At 38.5% G+C, this 23588-nt stretch overlaps 1 protein-coding gene across 6 annotated transcripts in view; it reads left to right on the top strand.

Moving 5' to 3' along the window:
* The window catches only part of Scp2 (Sarcoplasmic calcium-binding protein 2), a 661095-nt gene that overhangs the window by 628538 nt on the left and 8969 nt on the right, over positions 1 to 23588 (top strand). For all 6 annotated transcript variants that reach the window (XM_067140278.2, XM_067140240.2, XM_067140250.2 and 3 more), the window contains one exon: positions 10431 to 10528. In XM_067140278.2, the coding sequence (XP_066996379.1) occupies positions 10431 to 10528 (98 nt within the window). The remainder of the gene's footprint in view (positions 1 to 10430; positions 10529 to 23588) is intronic.

Here is a 23588-nt window from a genome sequence, read left to right as displayed (position 1 = left end):
AAATCCCAACAGGAGGCGTGAAAAGGGGTGAAAAAGAAGTTGAATGACTTTAATGAGGATACTTATATATCAGAAATTGAAGATATTAGAGACCTCAAAATTGGTGTTTGAGATCTCCTTTAAAAATAAAGAAACACGTATTTTTGGTTTTTGGAAAATCCAATTAATGGAGGGTTAAAAGGGGGTGAATTTTTAAAATGAGTGTATCTATATCTCAAAACTTTTAAAGATTATAGATGTAAAAATTGGTATTTAGAATCTCCTTCAAAAATAAAGCAACATGTATTTTTTTGTTTTCAGAAAATCCCAATAGGAAGGGTGGAAAAGGGTGAAAAATGGGTTGAATGCCTTTAATGAGGATACTTATATTCAGAACCTGAAGATATTACAGACCAGAAAATTGGTATTTGGGATTTACTTAAAAAATAAAGAAACATGTATTTTTTCATTTTTGGAAAATCATTTGGATTGGGGGGTGAAAAGGGGGGTGAATTTTTAAAATGAGTGTGTCTACATCTTAAAACTTTAAAAGTTTACAGGTGTAAAAAATTGGTATTTATAATCTCCTTTAAAAATAAAGGAACATGTATTTTTTTGTTTTCCGTAAATCCCAATAGGAGAGGTGTAAAAGTGTGAATGGGTTGAATGCCTTTAATGAGGATACATATATCTCAGAAACTGAAGATATTACAGAACTAAAAATTTGTATATGGGATCTCCTTTAAAAATAAAGAAACACTTTTTTTTTTTTTTTTTTTTTGGAAAATCCAATTAATGGCGGTTAAACAGGAGTGACAAATTGGGGTGAATTTTTTGAAAGACTATATCTACAGAATAACGTAAACTTTTACAGACGTAAAAAGTGTGTATTTGGAATCTCCTGTAAATGTAAAGAAACATAGGTGATTTGTTTTTGGAAACTCCATTTAAGGGGAACTAAAAAGGGGTGAAATTTTAAAATGAGAATTTCTAATCTCAAAAAACTCAACATGTTACAGAAGTAAAAAATGGTATTTTTAATCTCTATTAGAAATAAAGAAACGTGTATTTTTAGTTTTCGGAAATAACACTTGGGGTAGAGTGGGGGGGGGGTGTAAAAGTGACTGAAAATGGTGTTGAATTCTTTTAATTAGGCTATTGATATCACAAAAATGAAGATGTTACAGACATGAAATTTGATATTTGGAATCTGCCTTAAATGTAAAGAAACACGTATTCTCGGAAAATCCAAAGGGGGGGGGGGGTGAAAGAATTGAAAAATTAATTGACTTAATTGTATGAGAATACATACATCTAATAAAAACTAAAGTTGTTACAGGCGTGACCATTGGTATTTGGATCTCCTTTAAAAACAAAGAAAAACGCATTTTGGGGGAACCCATCTTGGGGGGCGGGAGTGAAAAGGAGTTGAATTCCTTTCACGAGGACACATAAATCAAAAACTGAAGAAGTTAGAGGCGTGATAATTGGTATTTAGAATATCCTTTACTATAAAAGAACAAGTATTTTTTGCCGGATAATTCACTTGGAGGGGGGGGGGAGGAGTGTGAAAGAAAGTGAATTATTTTTATGGGGATACTTATATCTCAAAACTAAAGGTAATAGACGTGAACATTGGTGTTTGGAATCTCCTTTAAACATAAAGAAACACGCCTTCCTTTAATATTTTTTTTGGGGGGGGGGTGTTAATAACCTTAACGGCGGTGGGGTGTAAAAGGAGGTGAGACCAATTGATTTTACTGTTCATAATGTACTTATAAGGAGCCTCCGTTGCTCAGGCGGCAGCGCGCCGGCCTCTCACGGCTGGGTTCCGTGGTTCAAATCCCGGTCACTCCATGTGACATTCGTGCTGGACAAAACGGAGGCGGGACAGGTTTTTCTCCGTTTACTCCAATTTTTCCTGCCATCATTCATTCCAGCAACACTGTCCAATATTTCATTTCATTTGTCATTCATCGATCATTGCCCCAGAGGAGTGCTTCGGCAGCCGGCAAAATTCCTATTGTCGCCCCTAGATGGGACTTTATTCATTCCATTCCTGACCCTGTCGAATGACTGGAAACAGGCTTTAGATTTTCGATGTTCTTATTCTGATCATAAATCAATCATTTTTAATCTTTCCTGGGTTCGTTTTCAACAGCCATCTTTTCCTTCAGAGATCGTTCTTAGATTACAGTAAATTATCCTGGCATATAAATAAAAATTTAAACAAATTTGAAATAAACGATAGGAATGAGATTGACCGTGCAATTGTTCACCTCTATAATAAGGTCAATAATGCACGGAAGTCAGTCATTCATATCTTCAGAAATCCCGCACACTTGCCTACCCGCGACAATGGTGCTGGTCACATTGTCAACAATATCAATGGCAGCAGATGTAATTTACCGCCAAGTAGCGGTCTTTCATCTTGCGGTGGGGTCCAGAACATCTAATAATAATAATAATAATAATAATAATAATAATAATAATAATAATAATAATAATAATAATAATAATAATAATAATAATAATAATAATAATAATAATAATAATAATAATTCCTGTAGGGACCGCAATGATTATAGTGGCGGATGTGAAATAGGCCCGTGTGTCTACGTCTATTCCTACAGTAAATATATGGTGTGCCCATACGACGAATCCGAGAAGATCAATTGCTATTATTGCGTAAATTATTCCTAAAGTACCAAATGCTTCCTTTTTCCCACTTTCTTGACTAATAATATGAGAGACCATACCAAATCCTGGAAGAATTAAAATATATTATTATTATTATTATTATTATTATTATTATTATTATTATTATTATTATTATTATTATTATTATTATTATTATTATTATTATTATACTGTCGTCAAATGTGCGGACCACTCTGGAAACGGGTCCTGGACGGGTAATGACTAAGAATGCAGTCCGGCCGCGGGTTCAGTACTGCCAAGGCAACCAAGACGACACCACGCCAGATCTCCTGAAGGACTTGATCCATATTAAAAATGTTTATAGGAAAAGATGGCAAAGATATAGGGACCCAAGTGACCGGGTGGAATACCTGGACCTAGCCCTGGAAGTACGAAATCGATTGCTGGAAAGAAAGATTGAAAAATGGGAGGAAACTTGCGGTAATCTATTAGGAAACAAGTCAGATCGCGAATTTTGGCAGATTCTCGCAGAAAACGAGTCAGATCGCGAATGCCGGCGGATTATGTATCTAAAACAATACGCATTAAATTATAAATTTCACTGTAATACCGTAGCGAAGCACGGGTATCTTGCTAGTAGACTATATCTTAACAGACTTCGAATTCAGGGCGTCTGTTAGGAATGTACGAGTTTTTCGCGGATTTTTCGATGATACAGACCACTATCTAATCTGCAGTGAACTAAGTATCTCTAGGCCTAGGGTAGAGAAAGTGAAATCTGTCTGCAAACGAATAAGGGTAGAAAATCTCCAGGACGAGGAAATTAGACAGAAGTACATGTATATGATTAGTGAGAAGTTTCGAACAGCAGACAGTAAGCAGGTTCAGGATATTGAAAGTGAATGGGTGGCATACAGGGATGCTGTAGTAGAAACAGCAGGGGAATGCCTAGGAACAACTGTGTGTAAAGATGGGAAAAGGCGAACATCTTGGTGGAATGAAGTAAGAGCAGCCTGTAAATGTAAAAAGAAGGCTTATCCGAAATGGCTCCCAACAAGGGCCGAGGCAGACAGGGATTTGTACGTAGATGAAAGAAACAGAGTGAAACAAATAGTTGTTGAATCCAAGAAGAAGTTGTGGGAAGATTTTGGTAATAACCTGGAAAGGCTAGGTCAAGCAGCAGGGAAACCTTTCTGGACAGTGATAAAGAATCTTAGGAAGGGAGGGAAAAAGGAAATGAAAAGTATTTTGAGTAATTCAGGTGAACTCATAATAGATCCCAGGGAATCACTGGACAGGTCGAGGGAATATTTTGAACATCTTCTCAATGTAAAAGGAAATCATCTTGGTGGTGTTGCAAACAGCCAAGCTCATGGGGAGGAGGAAAATGATGTTGGTGTAATTATGCTTGAGGAAGTGGAAAGGATGGTAAATAAACTCCATTGTCATAAAGCAGCAGGAATAGACGAAATAGATGAAATGGCTTCATAGAGTAGTAAGATTGGCATGAAGTGTTGGTAAGGTACCTTCAGATTGGACAAGAGCAGTAATTGCACCTATCTATAAGCAAGGGGATCAGGAAGGATTGTAACAACTATCGAGGTATCTCATTGATTAGTATACCAGGCAAAGTATTCACTGGCATCTTGGAAGGGAGGGTGCGATCAGTGGTTGAGAGGAAGTTGGATGAAAACCAGTGTGGTTTCAGACCACAGAGGGGCTGTCAGGATCAGATTTTCAGTATGCGGCAGGTAATTGACAAATGCTACGAGAGGAATAGGCAGTTGTGTTTATGTTTTGTAGATCTAGAGAAAGCATATGACAGGGTACCGAGGGAAAAGATGTTCGCCATACTGGGGGACTATGGAAGTAAAGGTAGATTATTAAAATCCATCAAGGGCATTTATGTTGACAATTGGGCTTCAGTGAGAATTGGTGGTAGAATGAGTTCTTGGTTCAGGGTACTTACAGGGGTTAGACAAGGCTGTAATCATTCACCTTTGCTGTTCATAGTTTACATGGATCATCTGCTGAAAGATATAAAATGGCAGGGAGGGAGGGATTCAGTTAGGTGGAAATGTAGTAAGCATTTTGGCCTATGCCGACGACTTGGTCTTAATGGCAGACTGTGCCGAAAGACTGCAGTGTAATATCTTGGAACTTGAAAATAGGTGCAATGAGTATGGTATGAAAATTAGCCTCTCGAAGACTAAATTGATGTCAGTAGGTAAGAAATTCAACAGAAGTGAATGTCAGATTGGTGGTACAAAGCTAGAACAGGTCGATAAATTCAAGTATTCAGGTTGTGTGTTCTCCCAGGTTGGTAATATAGTGAGTGAGATTGAATCAAGGTGTAGTAAAGCTAATGCAGTGAGCTCACAGTTGCGATCAGCGGTATTCTGTAAGAAGCAAGTCAGCTCCCAGACGAAACTTTACATCGGTCTGTTTTCAGACCAACTTTGCTTTACGGGAGCGAAAGCTAGGTGGACTCAGGATATCTTATTCATAAGTTAGAAGTAAGAGACATGAAAGTAGCAAGAATGATTGCTGGTACAAACAGGTGGGAACAATGGCAGGAGGGTACTCAGAATGAGGATATAAAGGCTAATTTAGGAATGAACTCGATGGATGAAGCTGTACGCATAAACTGGCTTCGGTGGTGGGGTCATGTGAGGCGAATGGAGGAGGATAGGTTACCTAGGAGAATAATGGACTCTGCTATGGAAGGTAAGAGAAGTAGAGGGAGACCAAGACAACGATGGTTAGACTTGGTTTCTAACAATTTAAAGATAAGAGTTATAGAACTAAATGAGGCCACAACACTAGTTGCAAATCGAGGATTGTGGCGATGTTTAGTAAATTCACAGAGGCTTGCAGGCGGAACGCTGAAAGGCATAACAGTCTATAATGATAATATATGTATGTATGTATGTATGTATGTATGTATGTATGTATGTATGTATGTGTGTATGTGTGTGTGTGTGTATGTATGTATGTATGTATGTATGTATGTATGTATGTATGTATGTATGTATGTATGTATGTATGTATGTATGTATGTATGTATGTATGTATGTATGTATGTATGTATGTATGTTGAATCATTTAGGAAAAGGCTAGGAAAACAACAGATAGGGAATCTGCCACCTGGGCGACTGCCCTAAATGCAGATCAGGATTGATTGATTGATTGATTGATTGATTGATTGATTGATTGATTGATTGATTGATTGATTGATTGATTGATTGATTCTATTCCTTTCTTTGCGATGCCTATACAGTTTAACACTAACATTTTTATGTCATCTTTACTTGCCTTCAAGCTTCCTGTACTCTTATCACCACTCCCTAGTACACCCCGTTTTCCTGATTGTACCTGTCTATAACCCTTTTTACAACACTCCCAACTTATATGTATCACTGCAGTTTAAGTGAAGGCTATCTGAACGCATATCCCTATCTCCTACCCATCCATTAGGATCTACAAACCTCACTCCCAATTTCCCACATACTCACTCCATAGTCTCATTTAAATCCCCAATCACCTTCCAATCAGTATCCCTCCTGCACACTATTCCACTAATAACAATCGCTGCTCCCTTAAACTCCTTTCTGCTGCTTTAACCACGTCCCACACATCTCCAACTATGTTGGTATCTGTACCTTCTTGCCTTGCGTTGCTTGTACTAATATGTAAAACTACCACCTTCTTCCTACCTTCCTCCTTCTCTTCTACTTTCTTCAACATCTGCCTTAGCCTAATTCCTGGATAATACTCTACCCTAGTTCCCTTTCTTCTACACACACTTTTTCCACATGCCTAACAATCGAGTCACCCATAATCAGAGCCTCAATCACACCTGCCTCATTTGATCCCCTCCCCTCCAGATCTCCCCTATCTTTCCTGAGAGTTGCAGAACCTACTTCCTCTTCTCTTTTTCCCCTCCTGTGATGCAGATTCACCTCCTTTTTCCTATCTTCTATTCTACATTTCCCTTTCCTACCTTTTCCTTTCCTACCTTTTTCCTTTCTTCCTACTTCTTCCCTTATCTGCTTACCTGTAAGCAATATGTATCTTATACAATAACTGTAATACAATTCTAAACTGCACTGAGACATATCCTAATTATAACAGGTTAACTGATTTTTTTTTAATTTGCTTTACATCACACCGACACAGATAGGTCTCATGGCAATGAAAGGCCAAGGAGTGGGAAGGAAATGGTCATGGCCTTAATTAAGGTACAACCCAACTGTCGGCAGCCCCATCATCCCTCTAGTGTTTTACCTTCAGTGACTCATACTGATCTTACCAATACCTGATTAGGGCCCTGAATTTCCTTCCCTTGAAAACATTAGTACACCTGTCTTCTACAACTTTCCGCTTTCCTTCCCATACCTCTTGTACACCTACCATATCCTGTACATTGTTTGAGGCCGAACTTCCTTCCTGTCCTCTGTGATAATCCTAATTATCTCCTTCACACTCTCCAAATCCTCTTTCATACTCCTTAAACCGGGCGAGTTAGCCGTGCGCGTAGAGGCGCGCGGCTGTGAGCTTGCATCCGGGAGATCGTGGGTTCGAATCCCACGGTCGGCAGCCCTGAAAATGGTTTTCCGTGGTTTCCCATTTTCACACCAGGCAAATGCTGGGGCTGTACCTTAATTAAGGCCACGGCCGCTTCCTTCCAACTCCTAGGCCTTTCCTATCCCATCGTCGCCATAAGACCTATCTGTGTCGGTGCGACGTAAAGCCCCTAGCAAAAAAAAAACATACTCCTTAATGCCTGCTCACACCCACAGTCCTTGTGACTGCATTCTTTAGCCATTCTTTACATATAAATGAAAAACAGCAAAAATTAAAATAACATATTCTGTGAAGAAAAAACAAATCAAAGGGAAAAAATGTTGTCTAAGATATTACACAAGGATTATACGACAATCAAATACCGTACCAGTAAGCAATATATATCTAATACAATAACTGCACTACAATTCTAAACTGCACTGAGATTTATGCTAATTATAACAGGTTAACTTTTTTTTAAATATTATTATTTGCTTTAGGTCACACCGACACAGATAGCTCTTACGGCGATGATGGGATAGGAAAGGCCCAGGAGTGGGAAGGAACCGGCTGTGGCCTTAATTAAGGTTCAGCCCCAGCATTTGCCTGGTGTGAAAATGAGAAACCATAGAAAACCATTTTCAGGGCTGCCAACAGTTGGGTTCGAACCCACTATCTCCCAGATGCTAGCTCATAGCTGCGCGCCCCTAACCACACAGCCAACTCACCCAGTGGTTAACTGAAAAAACAGAACTGAAGTTGAAACTAAATACTTGATACTTAGACAGATTATTATTCTTTTTTGTCTATGTACACACTAACAGAAATTAAAACTGCCCTTAATTGCTGAAATATCAAAAGTACAAGGGAAGGTGCCTAAAACAGTGACTTAATTATGCCAGAGACTCGAACCACAAATATGTTTATAAGGAGTGAGGGCATACAATGTTCCTGATGGTGATTCATCCATCGAATGGGGACATTAATCCTTGAATGGACTCCTCGAATGGGGACATTAATCATTGAATGGACTCCTTGATGCTATTAGACAGGAGTAGACTATGTGCCGGCACTAGGTTTCACCCTCTCCCTTCCTACTATCATATTATATATCACATCATTCATTTCTTCTCATTAGCTTCTCTGATGAGGTCGATGTCAGGAAAAGCATCTGGTCGTAAAAACTCACTTTAAAGCAGTAGCGTCACATGCTTAAAATCTTTGGGTATTCACGCAGAGCTGACAGTAGATAAAAAATCCAGTGCATAGGCCTAAGTTCTGCCTCGGTTGGTCAATACATTAACAGGAGTTCAGTTAGCCTATATTGTGTCGCCTCTTTGGTTCATTAAGCAATATTATGTTACACGTGTGACTGTCAACATCCCCATGCGGTCAGTCAATTAACCTGTCCAGGGTAACAGCTCTGTACATTAACCATTGCCACAGACTATGCGATATGTGCTGCCATTTTTGGGATTTGAAAAGAATGTTTAGAGAAGGCATTGGAAGCGGGTCAGCAGTCCGTAATCGTCGGTAGATGCAGAGTGGGTCTCGGCCCTCAAGTGGCCACGGTTGGTCCATGGTCCAACAGCACTGCACTCTGACCGGCCAACCGAACAGAGGAGGGGTGGCCTCGGCTCTACCGTGGCTCTACGCCTCTGCATTCGGGAGACGGGACAGGGCTGGACCTCACGGCTGGCCCCAACTGTTGGCTGTCCTGAGAATGGTTTTCCATTCTCCTGCACTAAAGTAACTGCTGGGACAGTTCTTAGTATAGGCCACAGCCACCAAACCCCTAACCTTCTCCACACATCTCCTGCACTGTAACAAATCTCCTGGCCTGGGAGACGGCATCACCATCTAAGAGACCTACCTCCCCCTTCAGGGGAGGAATGAAACCATTTAGTAGTAGTAGTAGGAGTAGTAGTAGTAGTAGTAGTAGTAGTAGTAGTAGTAGTAGTAGTAGTGGTAGTAGTAGTCCATAATCCACTGCCTGCTCGACATGATGCAGCCATCAGATGCATATCGAGCAGGCAGTGCCGTGATCACACAGTAAACTGTGATCATATTCGCCATACCCATTGCCCCTTCAAGCTATGCAATACGCCAAAGTTTGCAGTTCAAAACAGGTTTGTGATCGGCTGGTGTGGCGCATGATTCAAATGGAAATGGAAAGTGAATCAGCACTTACAACTTCGAAAATACATTCTCAACGTACAGAAATCTGTTCTCATCATTATCGTGTAAATTTCAAAAGAGTTTTGCAATTATACCAGGGTGTTCACATGCTTGTGTGATCCTTAAGATGAGACACCCCTGCTTTAAAGATTCATCTCACTTCATAGCAGAACCCGTAGAGAAACACAACAAGGGTTGGACAAACACATACTATACGTATAACTCAGTTTGGAAGTTCAGCAACATTTTTTGAAGATACAGTGTTTATTTTACTAACCATGTTTCCACATTTATTGCTAACTTTTACCATGGCCTCTATATATTAGCCCCAAACCTTCCTCTGAAAACGATGTGGTGTGATAATTTCGTTGAGGATGTAAAGGAGAAGGTGTATAAGTCTCTGGTAAGACCCCAATTAGAGCATGGTTTCACTGTATGGGACCCACATCAGGACTACTTGATAAAAGAACTGGAAAAGATCCTAAGGAAAGCAGCACAATTTTTTCTGGGTGATTTCTGACAAAGGAGTAGAGTTACAAAAATGTTGAAAACTTTGGGCAGGGAAGACTTGGGAGTAAGGAGATGAGATGCTCAACTATGTGGTAATTTCGAGCTGTCAGTGGAGAAATGGTGTGGAATGACATTAGTAGACGAATAAGCTTGAGCAAAGTTTATAAAAGTAGTAAAGATCAAAATATGAAGATTAAAGTTGGAATTCAAGAGGACAAATTGAGGCAAACATTTATTTACAGGGTGAGGAGTAAGGGATTGGAAAGTGTTTGATAAATTTCCAAGCTTTTTAAAATAATTTAAGAAAGGACTAGGTAAACAACTGATAGGAAATCTGCCAGCTGGGTGACAGCCCTAAATGAAGATCATTGATGATTGATTTTGATTTGATCTGAAATGAATAGTGCTATACAGAACATTTTGAAGTCAATAGGTTAGCTGATAGGATTAATGATTTTGTTTCTAAACAAGTTTTATCTTGGAGATAGTTGTCGTTGTTTGCCAGTCACTTGTTTATTTCTCTATTCTGTTTTCAGGGGATGGCACCATTGACCTTGCAGAGTTCACCACTGTTTTTACAGGCTACGGATTGTCAACTGAAGAGTGTGAGAAAGCCTTTGACAAGTTCACAAAAGTAAGTGTGCTACCAAACAATTATATGCCCAAAACTAGAACTAAATTACTCTTCCAACATAAACTTACTTCCTGTCATATAATACAAGTATCATCATAGAGGAATTCTCTGTTAGGTCATCAGCCTAGAGGCTGGTTGGATTATCAAATAGCATCACCAAATGTTATACGGTTATAGGGAAACCACAACGAGCCATACAAGGCAAGATGAGGAGTGAGGTAGTTGGCCATTGCTTTCCTCAATGGGCCAGAAAATGCTATTGTAGCACAAGTGACCCAATGAGCAACACCTTTCACAACACTCAAGACGTATAAGTCATAAGTCATGCTCCGAATGTCGTTACTCAGCTCCACCCAGGTTTTGCAGTTTCCATACTGTCACAGCCATGGATGAGATTGGGACTTTGGTGGAAGCTACACTTTGCTCTGGCCAGTGCCAATATGTGGAGGGAAAATATTGTATCCATCAAAAAATGGCAACAGGCAGGAAGGAGAGATTGCTGGAAAAGAATAATTATTAATATGTTGAAGGAGCTTCCTTCAAATCTTGATAGAATATCAGACTCATGGTGGTGGTGGTGATTTTTGTTTTAAGAGGAATTATAACTAGGCAACCATCCTCCCTAGCCTCTCTGAATAAAGTGGTGGTGGTGATTATTGGTTTAAGAGGAAGTCCAACTAGGCAACCATCCTCTGTATAACACTAATCAGAGAGAAAAAATGGAAGGGATCCAACATTTTGAAAAATGAAGATATCGGCCAAAGGAAGTCAAGGACCATGAAGGGCGTGAAAATGAAAGACTCCCTAGACCTCAGAAACCTAATAGCGTTGGGGTCGGTAAAGAACAAGAGTTCACTAAGGGAGGTCGGATAGTATAGAAGAAAGTGAGGAGCCTGGCACAAGTAAGTGGAAGCAATCCCAGGACTCAGCTAAGGGCCCTGTGGTCGCCAACTCATGCTCCAAATTTCAGAGCCCCTGGGGCTTCTTTTAATCACCTCTTACAACAGGCAGGGGATACCATGTGTGTTATTCTACTGCCCCCACCCACAGGGGGACCTCTCTGAACAAATTAGGTGGAAACAAAAATTAAAATAATAATATTTATTCAATGGGAGAATTTGAAAGTGAATTAAAAAATAAAACAAGAAATATTTTATTAAGTTGGAAAGGACACAAACACATCAAAAAGGAATGTAAGTTCCCTGACTAATAAAACCCCAAGATCATAGTCATATTTTGGAAGAAGTCCTTTCAGCACCCCCATGTCATATAATGTTAGCATGTAGATTTCTAGTGTCACAACCTGTGCTTATCTTACAAAATGAATAATTAAAGCTCAGCAGTAAATTTCCAGCTTCTTTATCATCAGGTAGAGCAAGTGGAAGTTGAAATTGACACAATATATCAAATCAAAATGCCTGCATTCGGTTGCTGTCCATATGATTATTACTATTGTACGTTGTAGGATAACCTTTTGGAAGGTGTGACTAGCACAGTAGCTAGCAGCTGACTTTCTACATGGACAACAAAGGTTCAAATCTCAGTCAATATCACACGAAGTCAGGATGGGCTTTTCTATTCTTAAAACCCCTAGCAAAACTCCAAATAAGCCAGTGTAGCTTAAGATGACCCAACAAATAACTGAAATAATCTTCAAAATAGCTTTAATCCTCTTGAGAATCCTCGGTGCTGGTTATTGGGATATTATACCATTCTTTATGCAAATCAATTCCTTGTAAGATACTAGGGAAAGATAATGGGAACACTTTTTCCCCAGTGTAATGTTATCAATCTACAAGACCAGGGTTCTTCAAAATCATATAACCTTTATATAAGTTGATCGGATCCATAGCTGAAGGATCGGCATCTTTGCCTTTGGTCCTCAGGGCCCTGAATTCAATTCCTGGCTGGGTCAAGGGATTCTAATTTTAAACAGTTAACTCTCTTTGTTCAGGAACTGGGTATTTGTGTTGTTCTCAACATTCCTACAACTCATACACTATACTCAATAATATCACATCTTCACTGAATGGTCTACCTTATAACGGCCTCACTAGGTGAGCAACAGCCATACAGAATTATTAATACTATACAAGTTGTCTATGAATATCATTCCATCAATATTTTGATATGGTATGTATTTTCCTAGCTTTTGTAGTTGTTGTATTGTCAAGGAGCTTTCAACTATCCATTCTTTATGTCCAATGTAAAAGAAAGCACATTGAATGTTAGCTGTTTTAATTGTTTACTAGCTGAAACATGTCAAGACATGACGGTCAATGGCGAAAATATTTATTAAAGGATTTCTTTATATAAGACATCCCTTGCACTTTATTTTTACAATTTTCTTTATGTCGCACCAACACAGGTAGGTCTTACAGTGATGATGGGATAGGAAAAGGCTAGAAGTGGGAAGGAAGCAACTATGGTCTTAATTAAGGTGAAAATGGGCAACCACAGTAAAACATCTTCAGGGCTGCCGACAGTGGGGTTCGAACTGACTATCTTCTGAATACAAGCTGACAGCTATGTGACCCAAATCACATAGCCACTTGCTCGGTGCATTCCTTGTACAATAACCTATGGCAGTATCGCAACTTTAAAATATTGCTCTCTTGACATTGCAACATTTAACTGGCCATGACTGAAAACTAGATGAGGTAAATTGAGACCTTCACATCCCTTGAGGTATATGGATCGTGATACAAAATGCCAAACAAATTGGAAATAGATACTTCTTGAAAGAAAATGGAAGTTTTTTTCAGATGCAGTGCTCTCTCTCAAGCTTTATCTCCACTTATTATTTCCAAATCTAAACAATTTTTGTACATACTGTACTTCTTACAATTAGGCCCTAATCTGGTTCCATTTAGGAGCCAATGGGAAATGTTGAGATTAAGAATGGCTACTTCCAAGAAAAGACATCTTTCGCAGAAGTGAATTAACGTTTAACTATAAATTTCAATCATGATATCATCATGTGCTAAAATTCTGGCCAGTAGTTCAATAACATTTGATCCATCACCGTCTACAGACGGGTAGTCACTGTTACCAATTTCTTGCAAAAAATCAGCAAATTCCTTTTTTTTGTGGTTTTGCCCACTTTTTTTTGTAATTCCAATGTAAATAGTCCATTACCGGACATTAAATAAATTTCCCAGGTAACTTATTCTTGGTTGCCAGCATTTCACCCCAGTGTGCCAATTTGGGCTCATCAGTTGGTAACTAGCACACCTACTCTCATTTAAATTTAGAGGAATTTTGAATGTAATGTGCATTGTTCAACCACTGGGCAGCAAAACAGCAGCTATTCCTGTCCACGTTACTGATATAATATGAAACCCTAAATTGACGTACTTTGTTATTATATATCCTAAATGTTTTTCTAGTGCCCCCGGGACAATCGATGAATAATGCATTCTTCACATTTGTATTGTTTTGTTAGAGCATGCCAATGATTTCATTAATAATTTAAAGTTGTTCCTGGTTTGTTAGGAGTACCATGTCAGCCAAATCAAAATTTAAAATTAGCACATTAGTATGACATGGGGGGGATCGACTCACTTCATTAACTACAAGAATGGAAAACGTTCAGAGCCTCAATGTTAAAATTACAACATGAAAAATAGTTAAAATTTCTCCAAAATCACTCAAAAGAACAAATATAGGGAGAGATGACATGGAGAAGGAAACATTTAAATTTATATGAAATCACTTCAAGCTAACAAATATAGGGAGAGATGACATGGAGAAGGAAACATTTAAATTTATCTGAAATCACTTCAAGCTAACAAATATAGGGAGAGATGACATGGAGAAGGAAACATTTAAATTTATCTGAAATCACTTCAAGCTAACAAACATATAGAAGAACTACAAAAGAGACAGCAAAATTATGCTGAATAGCTTTATCTCAGCCAAGAGACTTCCTACAACACAGACAGGCTGGAAGAAGCTGAAGTACAGCATGTATTTTATGCTTGGAGTGAATTATTTTTGAAATTAATTCTGTTATACAAAACCTGTGGGAAGTTTTAAACAGAAATTAAACTGTGCAAAGAAGATAATTCATCTTCAGGTGATCCTGTTCAGGATATTGTGTTCCACTAAGTATACAAAATAAAATAAAAAATAAAGCATAATAAAGCATAGTTTGCAAAAAAGATAAAAGCATAATTTAAAAATAATAAAGCTTATTATGACTTGCTCTACCCATCATCTTCTCAGATTTCAGTTCTATTTCTAATTCTTGGATTTTATTTAGCGTATGGCTTTTTTGTGCCAGGAATGTCCAAAGACATGTTCGGCTTGACTGGTGCAGGTCTTTCTATTTGGCAGCCATGAGCAACTTATGTTTCTGGATGTGAGATGATCATGATGATGATGATGATGATGATGATGATGATGATGATAATGAGGTAGGAAGAAGGTGATACCCAGTGTCAACACATAGCCTACTCCTGTCAAATAACACCCAGTGGTCTGCTCAAGGCTTAACATCCCCATCCCATGGATGAATCACCATCATCAGTGTCATCAATATGATTACCCCATTGAAGATCATTCCTTACATTAACACCTAGGTACTTTCAGTGATCCCCATGAGGTACTATCACCCCATCAACAAAATAATTAAAACCATCGCCCTCTTCTTCTTCTTCTTTTATGACCACATAGGATCACTTTAGTCAGTCCGTCGTTCAGGTCTCTTTGAAGGGATTGTTTGGGCTTTGCGGTCCTCCCAGTACTTCTTCAGACGCTCCGATCTTCGTGCCCTTTCCTCAGTTGAAAATGTGCGTGTTGTTGGTTTGTTTTATGTAAGGGTAAAGCGGAGGTTTGTATTCTTGAGTTTTGTATTCAATTTTATCTTATTTGTGGTGTCTTCTGTTGTAAGGCCTATTTCCTTCAGATCCTCTCTTACTTCTTTGATCCATTTACATCCTGTTGTGGTATTTTTTGAGACGAGATTGTGTTGTACTAGTTGTTTCAGAAGTCTCGAATCCTGCATCCTCATGATATGTCCAAAGAATCCCAGTCTCCTCTTGCGCATAGTATCTGTAATGGGTTCTAGCTCTTTGTACATGACTTTGTTAGGTATTAACCGCCACTGCCCATCTTTCTGGTATTTTTTGTTGATGCAGGTTCTTCCAATCCTCCTTTCACTTTTCTGAAGTCTGTCAGTCTTTGATTGTTTATTCAGGTAAAAGAGTGTTTCTGCTGCATATGTAGCTTCTGGTTTTATAAGTGTGTTGTAGTGTTTTATTTTTGTATTTATTGATAGACATTTCTTTTTGTAGATATCCCATGTTAATTTTTGTGCTTTAGCTAATCTACTATAACTGCGCTAATTAGCCTTCCCAATACAGTTGATACAGCAATACGGGCTTAGTTCCCATTTTTACCGCTGAGCACTGTTTGTTCATTACTCTACACGTGAAGTCTTTTTTATGTATATGTTTAAATATATTGCCAATAACTCAGTAAACATACTTAAATCACACCTTATACCTTAATAAAGAAGTTCAGTGAAGAGCGTATCCTTACGAAGCGGAAAAATCCGTACAAAATAATTTTACAGTAGTAAATACTGTACTATAGGAAAAAAATAATTTCACATACCTTCATACTTTATAGCTACTTACACCATTCTTTTCTGTTAAAGGAGCTCACATTAAAATATTTCGGTCTTTCAAATATCTCTATTGCTGATGTGGGTATGTCATTTAAGAATACAGGAATAGCACACTCGCAAATAACTTTACATAATAACTGTGAGTGTCCAATTTCAGGACAAGTGAAGTGAAGAGAATCCTACTACATAGGCACTAAAATCATAGCAACGCATACAGTAGACTCACCAGGATTTTTATGCACACATGGTTGTACTTTCAATACAAAACAATGAATAACTTTCAAAATCCACAGCAGCAAATGAGATGGGTACTGCAGCCTGCTGTTTCCATCTCCCTTATTAATCAAGTCCATTAGCACTGATCAACACCTTCATCTTGTCAAAAGAATCAAGCAGATGCCACACTTAGTTTTTCGAACAACAAAATCTCCTGTATACGATGGATATGCTCATTTGATAGAAAGGTAGCACAGCGCAGAAAAATTAGAACTGTGGTTTTTTAATCATGCCTCAGACCAATAATGAATAAATAGCTATTGTACAATGTACAGTATTTAAACATTAGCTACCAGGAGAATTGTGCAGATACTCAAGGATACACGTAGCATGATCTGGTATATGTGCTACATTGTGCTGATCTTGGGGCATTTGGAAGATTATCTTCAGCACTTCTGATCACAGAAGTGCCTGACTCCACCTCCATGTTCCTGCTTGCTAAATTAGCCAAGATTCCCATCTTCAAAAAAGCAGTTGAAACTGGAGGAGCTCTAGAATCCAGCATATCATTGCTGCCTAACATTTGTCACAGAGCGCTAAAATCTATCTCTATAGTTACTATTGAATACTCGGGTCAGAACATAATGAAACCCTGTCTAAGAAGGTACTTGACACACACCACTCTTGATGCTGTAGTCAACAGAATGGCTTTATACGTCTCCCTTGCTAAAGAATTCCTTTCCGGCCTCTTCACTGAAGGTCTTAAGTTCATTCAGGTACTGCAATTTCTTGTCATCCAAGGTGAAGAAATGCATCTCATCCGGCTACAATGTTGCTACATTTGTGCTACTGGCATCGTGTGCAGTATGTTGAACAATTTATTTATTTATTTATTTATTTATTTATTTATTTATTTATTTATTTATTTATTTATTTATTTATTTATTTATTTATTTATTTATTTATTTGATAGTGGTGCCTGCCAAGGTAGCTACACTACTAGGTAGGCTACTCCGGCGGTTGAAGCTCCCTTTGACTGGAGCGCTATGACGTCACGTAGTATGAAAGATAGCGGGTAGGGTACACAGTCGTAGTACAGCAAGCCTGTCAATTCTCACGCCTGTGAAACATCTTCCCAATCCTTTCATTAAATAATTATCTGGTTTAGTCCGATTCGAAAAGTATCGGTACTTCCAATAGATTTAAAAGCAGGATGAGTGAAAATACATTAAATTTCGTCACATGGTGAGCAGGTAGAACATCAACTATCAAATACATGGCATATAATAAGAAATAAAATATTGCCATGCAACTCAAAATGATTAATTTATTTCCTGATGAAGTAAACATTTAGATCAAATGGCATAGGAAAATATGCATCATATCAACATCTTTATGGAATTATATTAAAGTATTAAAACTCATGTGTCGGGAGACTTAATTAGTTGATGAACCAGCCCAAAGCTTAACCTTCTTATTGGCATATTTTCTCAGTGCTACCTCCTTACTCTTTGCATTTAAATACTGTATCCTAATAAATGTCCTGGTCATTATATAGAGACAAATTATTTTGTCATGGAATACGGAAAATTTTGACTTAATAATAGAAATAGGTTTTCATTACATTTTTGCATCTAGATAGTCTGACCATGAAACACACCAAATATAATTTTGAACTGGACTATATTTTGTAACCACTCATGACTGGGATGTGTGAGGCCCCCTTTCGAAATAACCGAGATCCAGTTAAAGGTCTCTTCTCATGGCAGTGAACAGTTTTCTTTCGATGCACTAAGAGTTTCATCAATCAAGCGACACTTAAAAGCCACATAACCCGCAAGGTATTTTAGGGAATATTGGGTGACATCCTCTCCTCCTGCCGACTGACATGAACTCTTCTCCCTTAACAACTCGGTTTCGATGTCTTCGACAAGCATTTCAGTCTCTGAAGACTCGTCAACAATGTCAAAAAATAATGAAGTGAAATATAAGGATTCACCTATTCAACAATGTCAAAGCCTAGCTCATCTGTGACAAAGTCCATTAAATTTTTTTCAGCCCTTTCCTGTCCCCTCGTCGCCATAAAACCTATCTGTGTCGGTGCGACATAAAGCCAATAGCCGAAAAAAAAAAAAAAAACTATGACAAAAACAGCTTCATGATTACTTATACCATCTATCACATCAATTTCCCTATAGGTCATCTGGTTTTATCAGCACCACATCTAGCACATTCTCTAGTTTCTGACTGAGTTGTCATTCCCTTATTAATTTATTCAACATTTGTTGGTCATGCTTTGTTATTTGCATTCCCTTCCCAGTTAACATTTGATAAATTCAAATCACTCACTACAATAATGTTCCTTTCTGTATCGTTCCCCATATAGCTGATTATCTTATCAAATAATTGCATAAAAGCATCAGCACCAGCTCTGGCAGGTCTGTACACCACAAAATTGTCAAGTTGCCTATTTTCTTTAGAGATAAGTCTTACACCTAGAATTTCATGTATATCCTTAAGTTTTTCATAGCTTACAAATTCTCCTTTTGCCATATGAATACTCCCCCTCATCATATGAAATTTATTTCATTATGGTCCCATTTATCACTATTAACAAAGATGGGGCAGGTCCACCTATTCAGTGCCTTAATTTATATGTTAATATTATTTATTCATTACTAGCAGATGCCCTCGGCTTTGCCCGTGTTTATTAATTCAACCGCGTTAGATGTTTCTAAATTGTTTAATCAAATGCAAAAGAAAACTGTATTTATTAACATACATCACTTTCACTTTTAATAATGGTTGTTTTATATTATTTTAATATTTCATCCCCATTCCACCCCCACCCGTATGGGTGCCTTACCCTACAGTTTTATTTCCCAAACAGTAAGTCATATGAGTATCATGTTTGGTTGAGAGCTATGCTGGGAAATGCACACATACATCCATGATCTCGGTCATTTTGGACATTTCTTTCACCCCTTCTAACCCCAATCCCGATTGGGAATAAACTTTATCTCAAATGGCATCCAGAGTGTCACATTTCTACCCAAAAGACTATGAATTCGCCACTAATATCGGTCATTTTTTGGATGTTTTCATTTCACCCCTTCCTTTAGGGGTACTAGGGGTTTTTTGCCCCTACAGTAATTTTTCCAGGTATTAAGTTATATGTGTATCTAGTTGGCTGAGAGCTATGCTGAAACATACACACACACATTCAAGTGTAATCTCTGTCATTTTCTACATTTTCTTTCTTCACACCTTCTCACCCCCTATGCCATGGAGACTGAACTTGGACTTTTCACTTTTATTTACCATATATAGAAGAAGAAGAAGAAGAAGAAGAAGAAGAAGAAGAAGAAGAAGAAGAAGAAGAAGAAGAAGAAGAAGAAGAAGAAGAAGAAGAAGAAGAAGAAGAAGAAGAAGAAGAAGAATTTTAAAAAAACTCATCGTAATCTTCACATACTGTTGGTTAGGCACTTCCTAAATCCTCCTAGGAGTAATAAGAACAAATTGTGAAATTTTCAGCCAGATTGCTCCAGTAGTTTTTGAGTCCATTCCAGACATACATACAAACAAACATTCATTTATATATATAGATATAGTTGAAGTAGTACACCAATTCAGATATTTAGGAAGCGTAATGGCTGGAAATAATAGAGCTGAGATAGAAATAACAAACAGAGTAACCAAAGGCTCTAACTTTTACAGTATCGTTAGACACCTGCTATGAGATGAGAAGGTCCCACAAAGAACAAACATAATCCTGTACAAATCATATTTCATTCCCATCCTTACACATTCTCTGGAAACCTGCACACTAACATCAAAGGATTGTAGTAGGATTCAAGCCTGTGAAATGAAATCTCTTAGACCTGCCCTTCAAAAGACGACTTGATCATGTGAAAAATGATGAGATCCGACCTAAATAACCTAGGTCTAAATGAATTGATGAAGGAAAGACTTATGTCATCTAGATTTAAATGGTTTGGGCAAGTTAAATGAATGAATAGTACAATGTTACCATGTGCTTATTTGGAAAAGGTAGAAGACCAGCTAGAAGACCAAGAAGAAGATGGATGTACAAACTGAGGGAAGACGTGGAGAGAAGAGGATGGAATTGGGAATCTGTCATGGACAATAAAATCTTTTTGAATAGGCAACTTTGGAAGATGCTCATTTTCAAACACCCTACCGGCTCGCTGGAAGGGCAACCCGATGATGATGATGATGATGATGATGACAGTGAGTTTCTCTCATTGGTTGGCTGGCAGGCACACCAAACTTATCCGCCTCCTGTTGACTCATCACTTCCCGTTCCGGAATGGAGCAACAAGGACAGCACTTCACTCACTTTATCCGTGCATGACATGAGATAACAATTAAAATTATGAAAATAAGGATTTAAAAAATCAGTAATTAAGAATTAAGAAAATAAGCAGTTCGTGTACTAGAGTTACCTTGTATGGTTTCAATTTTAACATTTTCGTAGCCCACCATGCTGAGCTCTTTGAAACTCCGGCTTGTTGTGCAAGTCATCTTAGGGATTTTATAGGCATATGTTCTAATCTTTCTGTGATTTCATTTACTTTTTCCTCATTAAGTACACGTTTTTTAACACTTCCCTTCTTATCAAGTAAAGAACCAGTTCCTTTCAATTTGTTAACGAGTTTCCACATGGTCTCTCTATGTGGAGGACGTACACCTGGAAATTGTATTACAAATCACCTAACAACTTCCCCTTATCGTACATAAATTCCCTTTCCTCTACCGTGTATACATGTGGAGGCTTTATGAGAATTATACCCAGAAGTAACACTTCACAACTGAAGAACAGTTGGAGCGACATATCAGCACTTGATACACGTTCTGAGTATGGATTTGTACTGCAGTGCGGACATTCCCGTGCTGTCGCTGCATTGTGTAATGGGAAATGATGAGTCAATGGGAGGCAGATAAGCTGGGTGCACCTGCCGGCCAACCAATGGGAGAAACTCGCTGTATTAGGACTAGTTTCAACCCTTCTATTGGGCCATCATCAGCCTTAATCACAAACGGAAGAGACATATAGACCCGATATATTACGTTGGTATGCCTTGACTCATTGACATAACATGCTATGATCATATATGAGTCTATTTAAACTTCTATCACTTGCACATGTGAATCACTTGTTCTTGTAAGAAAACTATAGTCTTAATCTATGATGTAAATATTACACATTTAAGATAACACAATAACACATTAAAAATATATTCTTCCAACATACGATTTTTATGATGTCCTTTGGTGTAGTTCAACCTTCTTCCAGAATACATACAGAAAATGAAAACCCACAACCTGTTTTCCAGTCAGTGACCGGATCAGGGATGGAATGAATGAAGCCCCTATCTTGCGGCGAGGATAGGAATTGTGCCAGCTGCTGAGGCCTGTCGCACTCCTCTGGGGCAATGATTAATGAATGACAGATGAAATGAAATGATACCGGAGAGTGTTGCTGGAATGAAAAATGACAGGGAAAACCGGAGTACCCGCAGAAAAATCTGTCCCACCTCCGCTTTGTCCAGCACAAATCTCAAATGGAGTGACCAGGATTTGAACCAGGGAACCCTGCGATGAGAAGCCGACGCGCTGCCGCTTGAGCCACGGAGGCTTCCAGAATATGTACACTAGGTAGATAATATGAGAGATGTATAATAAATTTCAAACATAGTGCTGATATATGATGTAAGCATCATAAGGGCTAAGATAACACAATAACACATTTAAAATACATCTTTCTGATATATGAATCTATTGTGATGGCCTTTGGTGTAGCTCAACTTTCTTTTGGGATAGGTATATAAGATAAACAACATGAGAAGTGCATAACAAAGATCAAACTTTATATTATGAATAGTTTTATTGTCAAGTCCATAGCCAGGTGGTATAATTGAACTACACCAAAGGACATCATAAAAATCACATGTTGGAAGAACTTGGGAGTGTGGGTTGGCGACCACAGGGCCCTTAGCTGTATCCTGGCATTGTTTCCACTTACTTGTGGCAGGCTCCTCACTTGGTCAGCTCTTGTTTTTCCAATCCTGACGGTATTAGAGCACTCGAGGCCAAGGGAGTCTTTCATTTTCATGCCCTTTGTGACCCTTTTCTATCTTTGGTCAATATCTTCATTTTTGTAAGAACCAGATCCCTTCCATTTTTCTCTCTAATTAGTGTTGTATAGAGGATGGTTGCCTAGTTTTACTTCCTCTTTAAACAATAATCATCACCACCACCATCTGCTGTTTCGCACTACTTTGCACGGTAGACAGGAATGCAGAATCTTCTGCATTATTTGTCGAGCTCGCAAAATCCAGAATTCTTCACATAGTTCTGCCAGTACTCCTAGATGGTGAAATTTGATGTGGGTCTCTTGAATGATTAAGTCGGTGAACCAGTGACAGTCATCCAAAATCGTTGGATGTTTCTCAGTTTGAGACACATTTGAGAATTGTAGTCTACCACCAAGTCAGATGATATCATGCAGAAATGGATTGAACTGAGCAATCTGTGAAGTGACTGGCAATCGTTCACAGTTCACAATGCAGCTAGTTCAACAGTGCACCATTCCTCTTGAACCCTTTTGATCCAGTACATGCGTGACTAATGTAGCTCTTCAGCCATTAGTACATTATGGTATTTTGTCTTCTTGCTCAACATATCAATGAAACGAAGTACCCAAGCTGTGACATGCAGCAGTCTCTGTATGAACTGTACTATACCTCGAAATATCCAGTAGGGATTCCGCTATAATGATTGTGAGAACCTGGTGTGTCTTCCTGGCTTCTGGCAACTGCATGCGGGTGAGTGTTGTGTCACGTGGCCATGAGTCTCTGTCCTTGATGAGCCAGCGAGAGCCATGCCACCATGTTTCTAAGGAGGCTAGCTGATCTGCATATACTTCTCAAGTGAAGTGATCTGCAGGGTTCTGATCTCCAGAACAGTGTCTCCATTGACTGAGGTTTACATGATTATGTATTTCTGTTGCGCGGTTACAGACAAACCTCTTCCATTTATTCAGATCGTTCTGAATTCACCAAAGTGCTACAGTAGAATCGCTACACAACTGAGCCTTCTTGATGTCACAGTAAGTCTCTTGACAGAAGTAGTGAAGAAGGCATGTATCAGCAATTGCGGATAGCAGTTCTAGTCTTGGTAGATTTACTC

The sequence above is a fragment of the Anabrus simplex genome, chromosome 1 (assembly GCF_040414725.1).
Source record: "Anabrus simplex isolate iqAnaSimp1 chromosome 1, ASM4041472v1, whole genome shotgun sequence".
In the NCBI taxonomy this organism is placed as follows: domain Eukaryota; kingdom Metazoa; phylum Arthropoda; class Insecta; order Orthoptera; family Tettigoniidae; genus Anabrus; species Anabrus simplex.
Note: the sequence above shows the minus strand (reverse complement) of the source record. Positions and strands in the feature narration are given on the sequence as shown.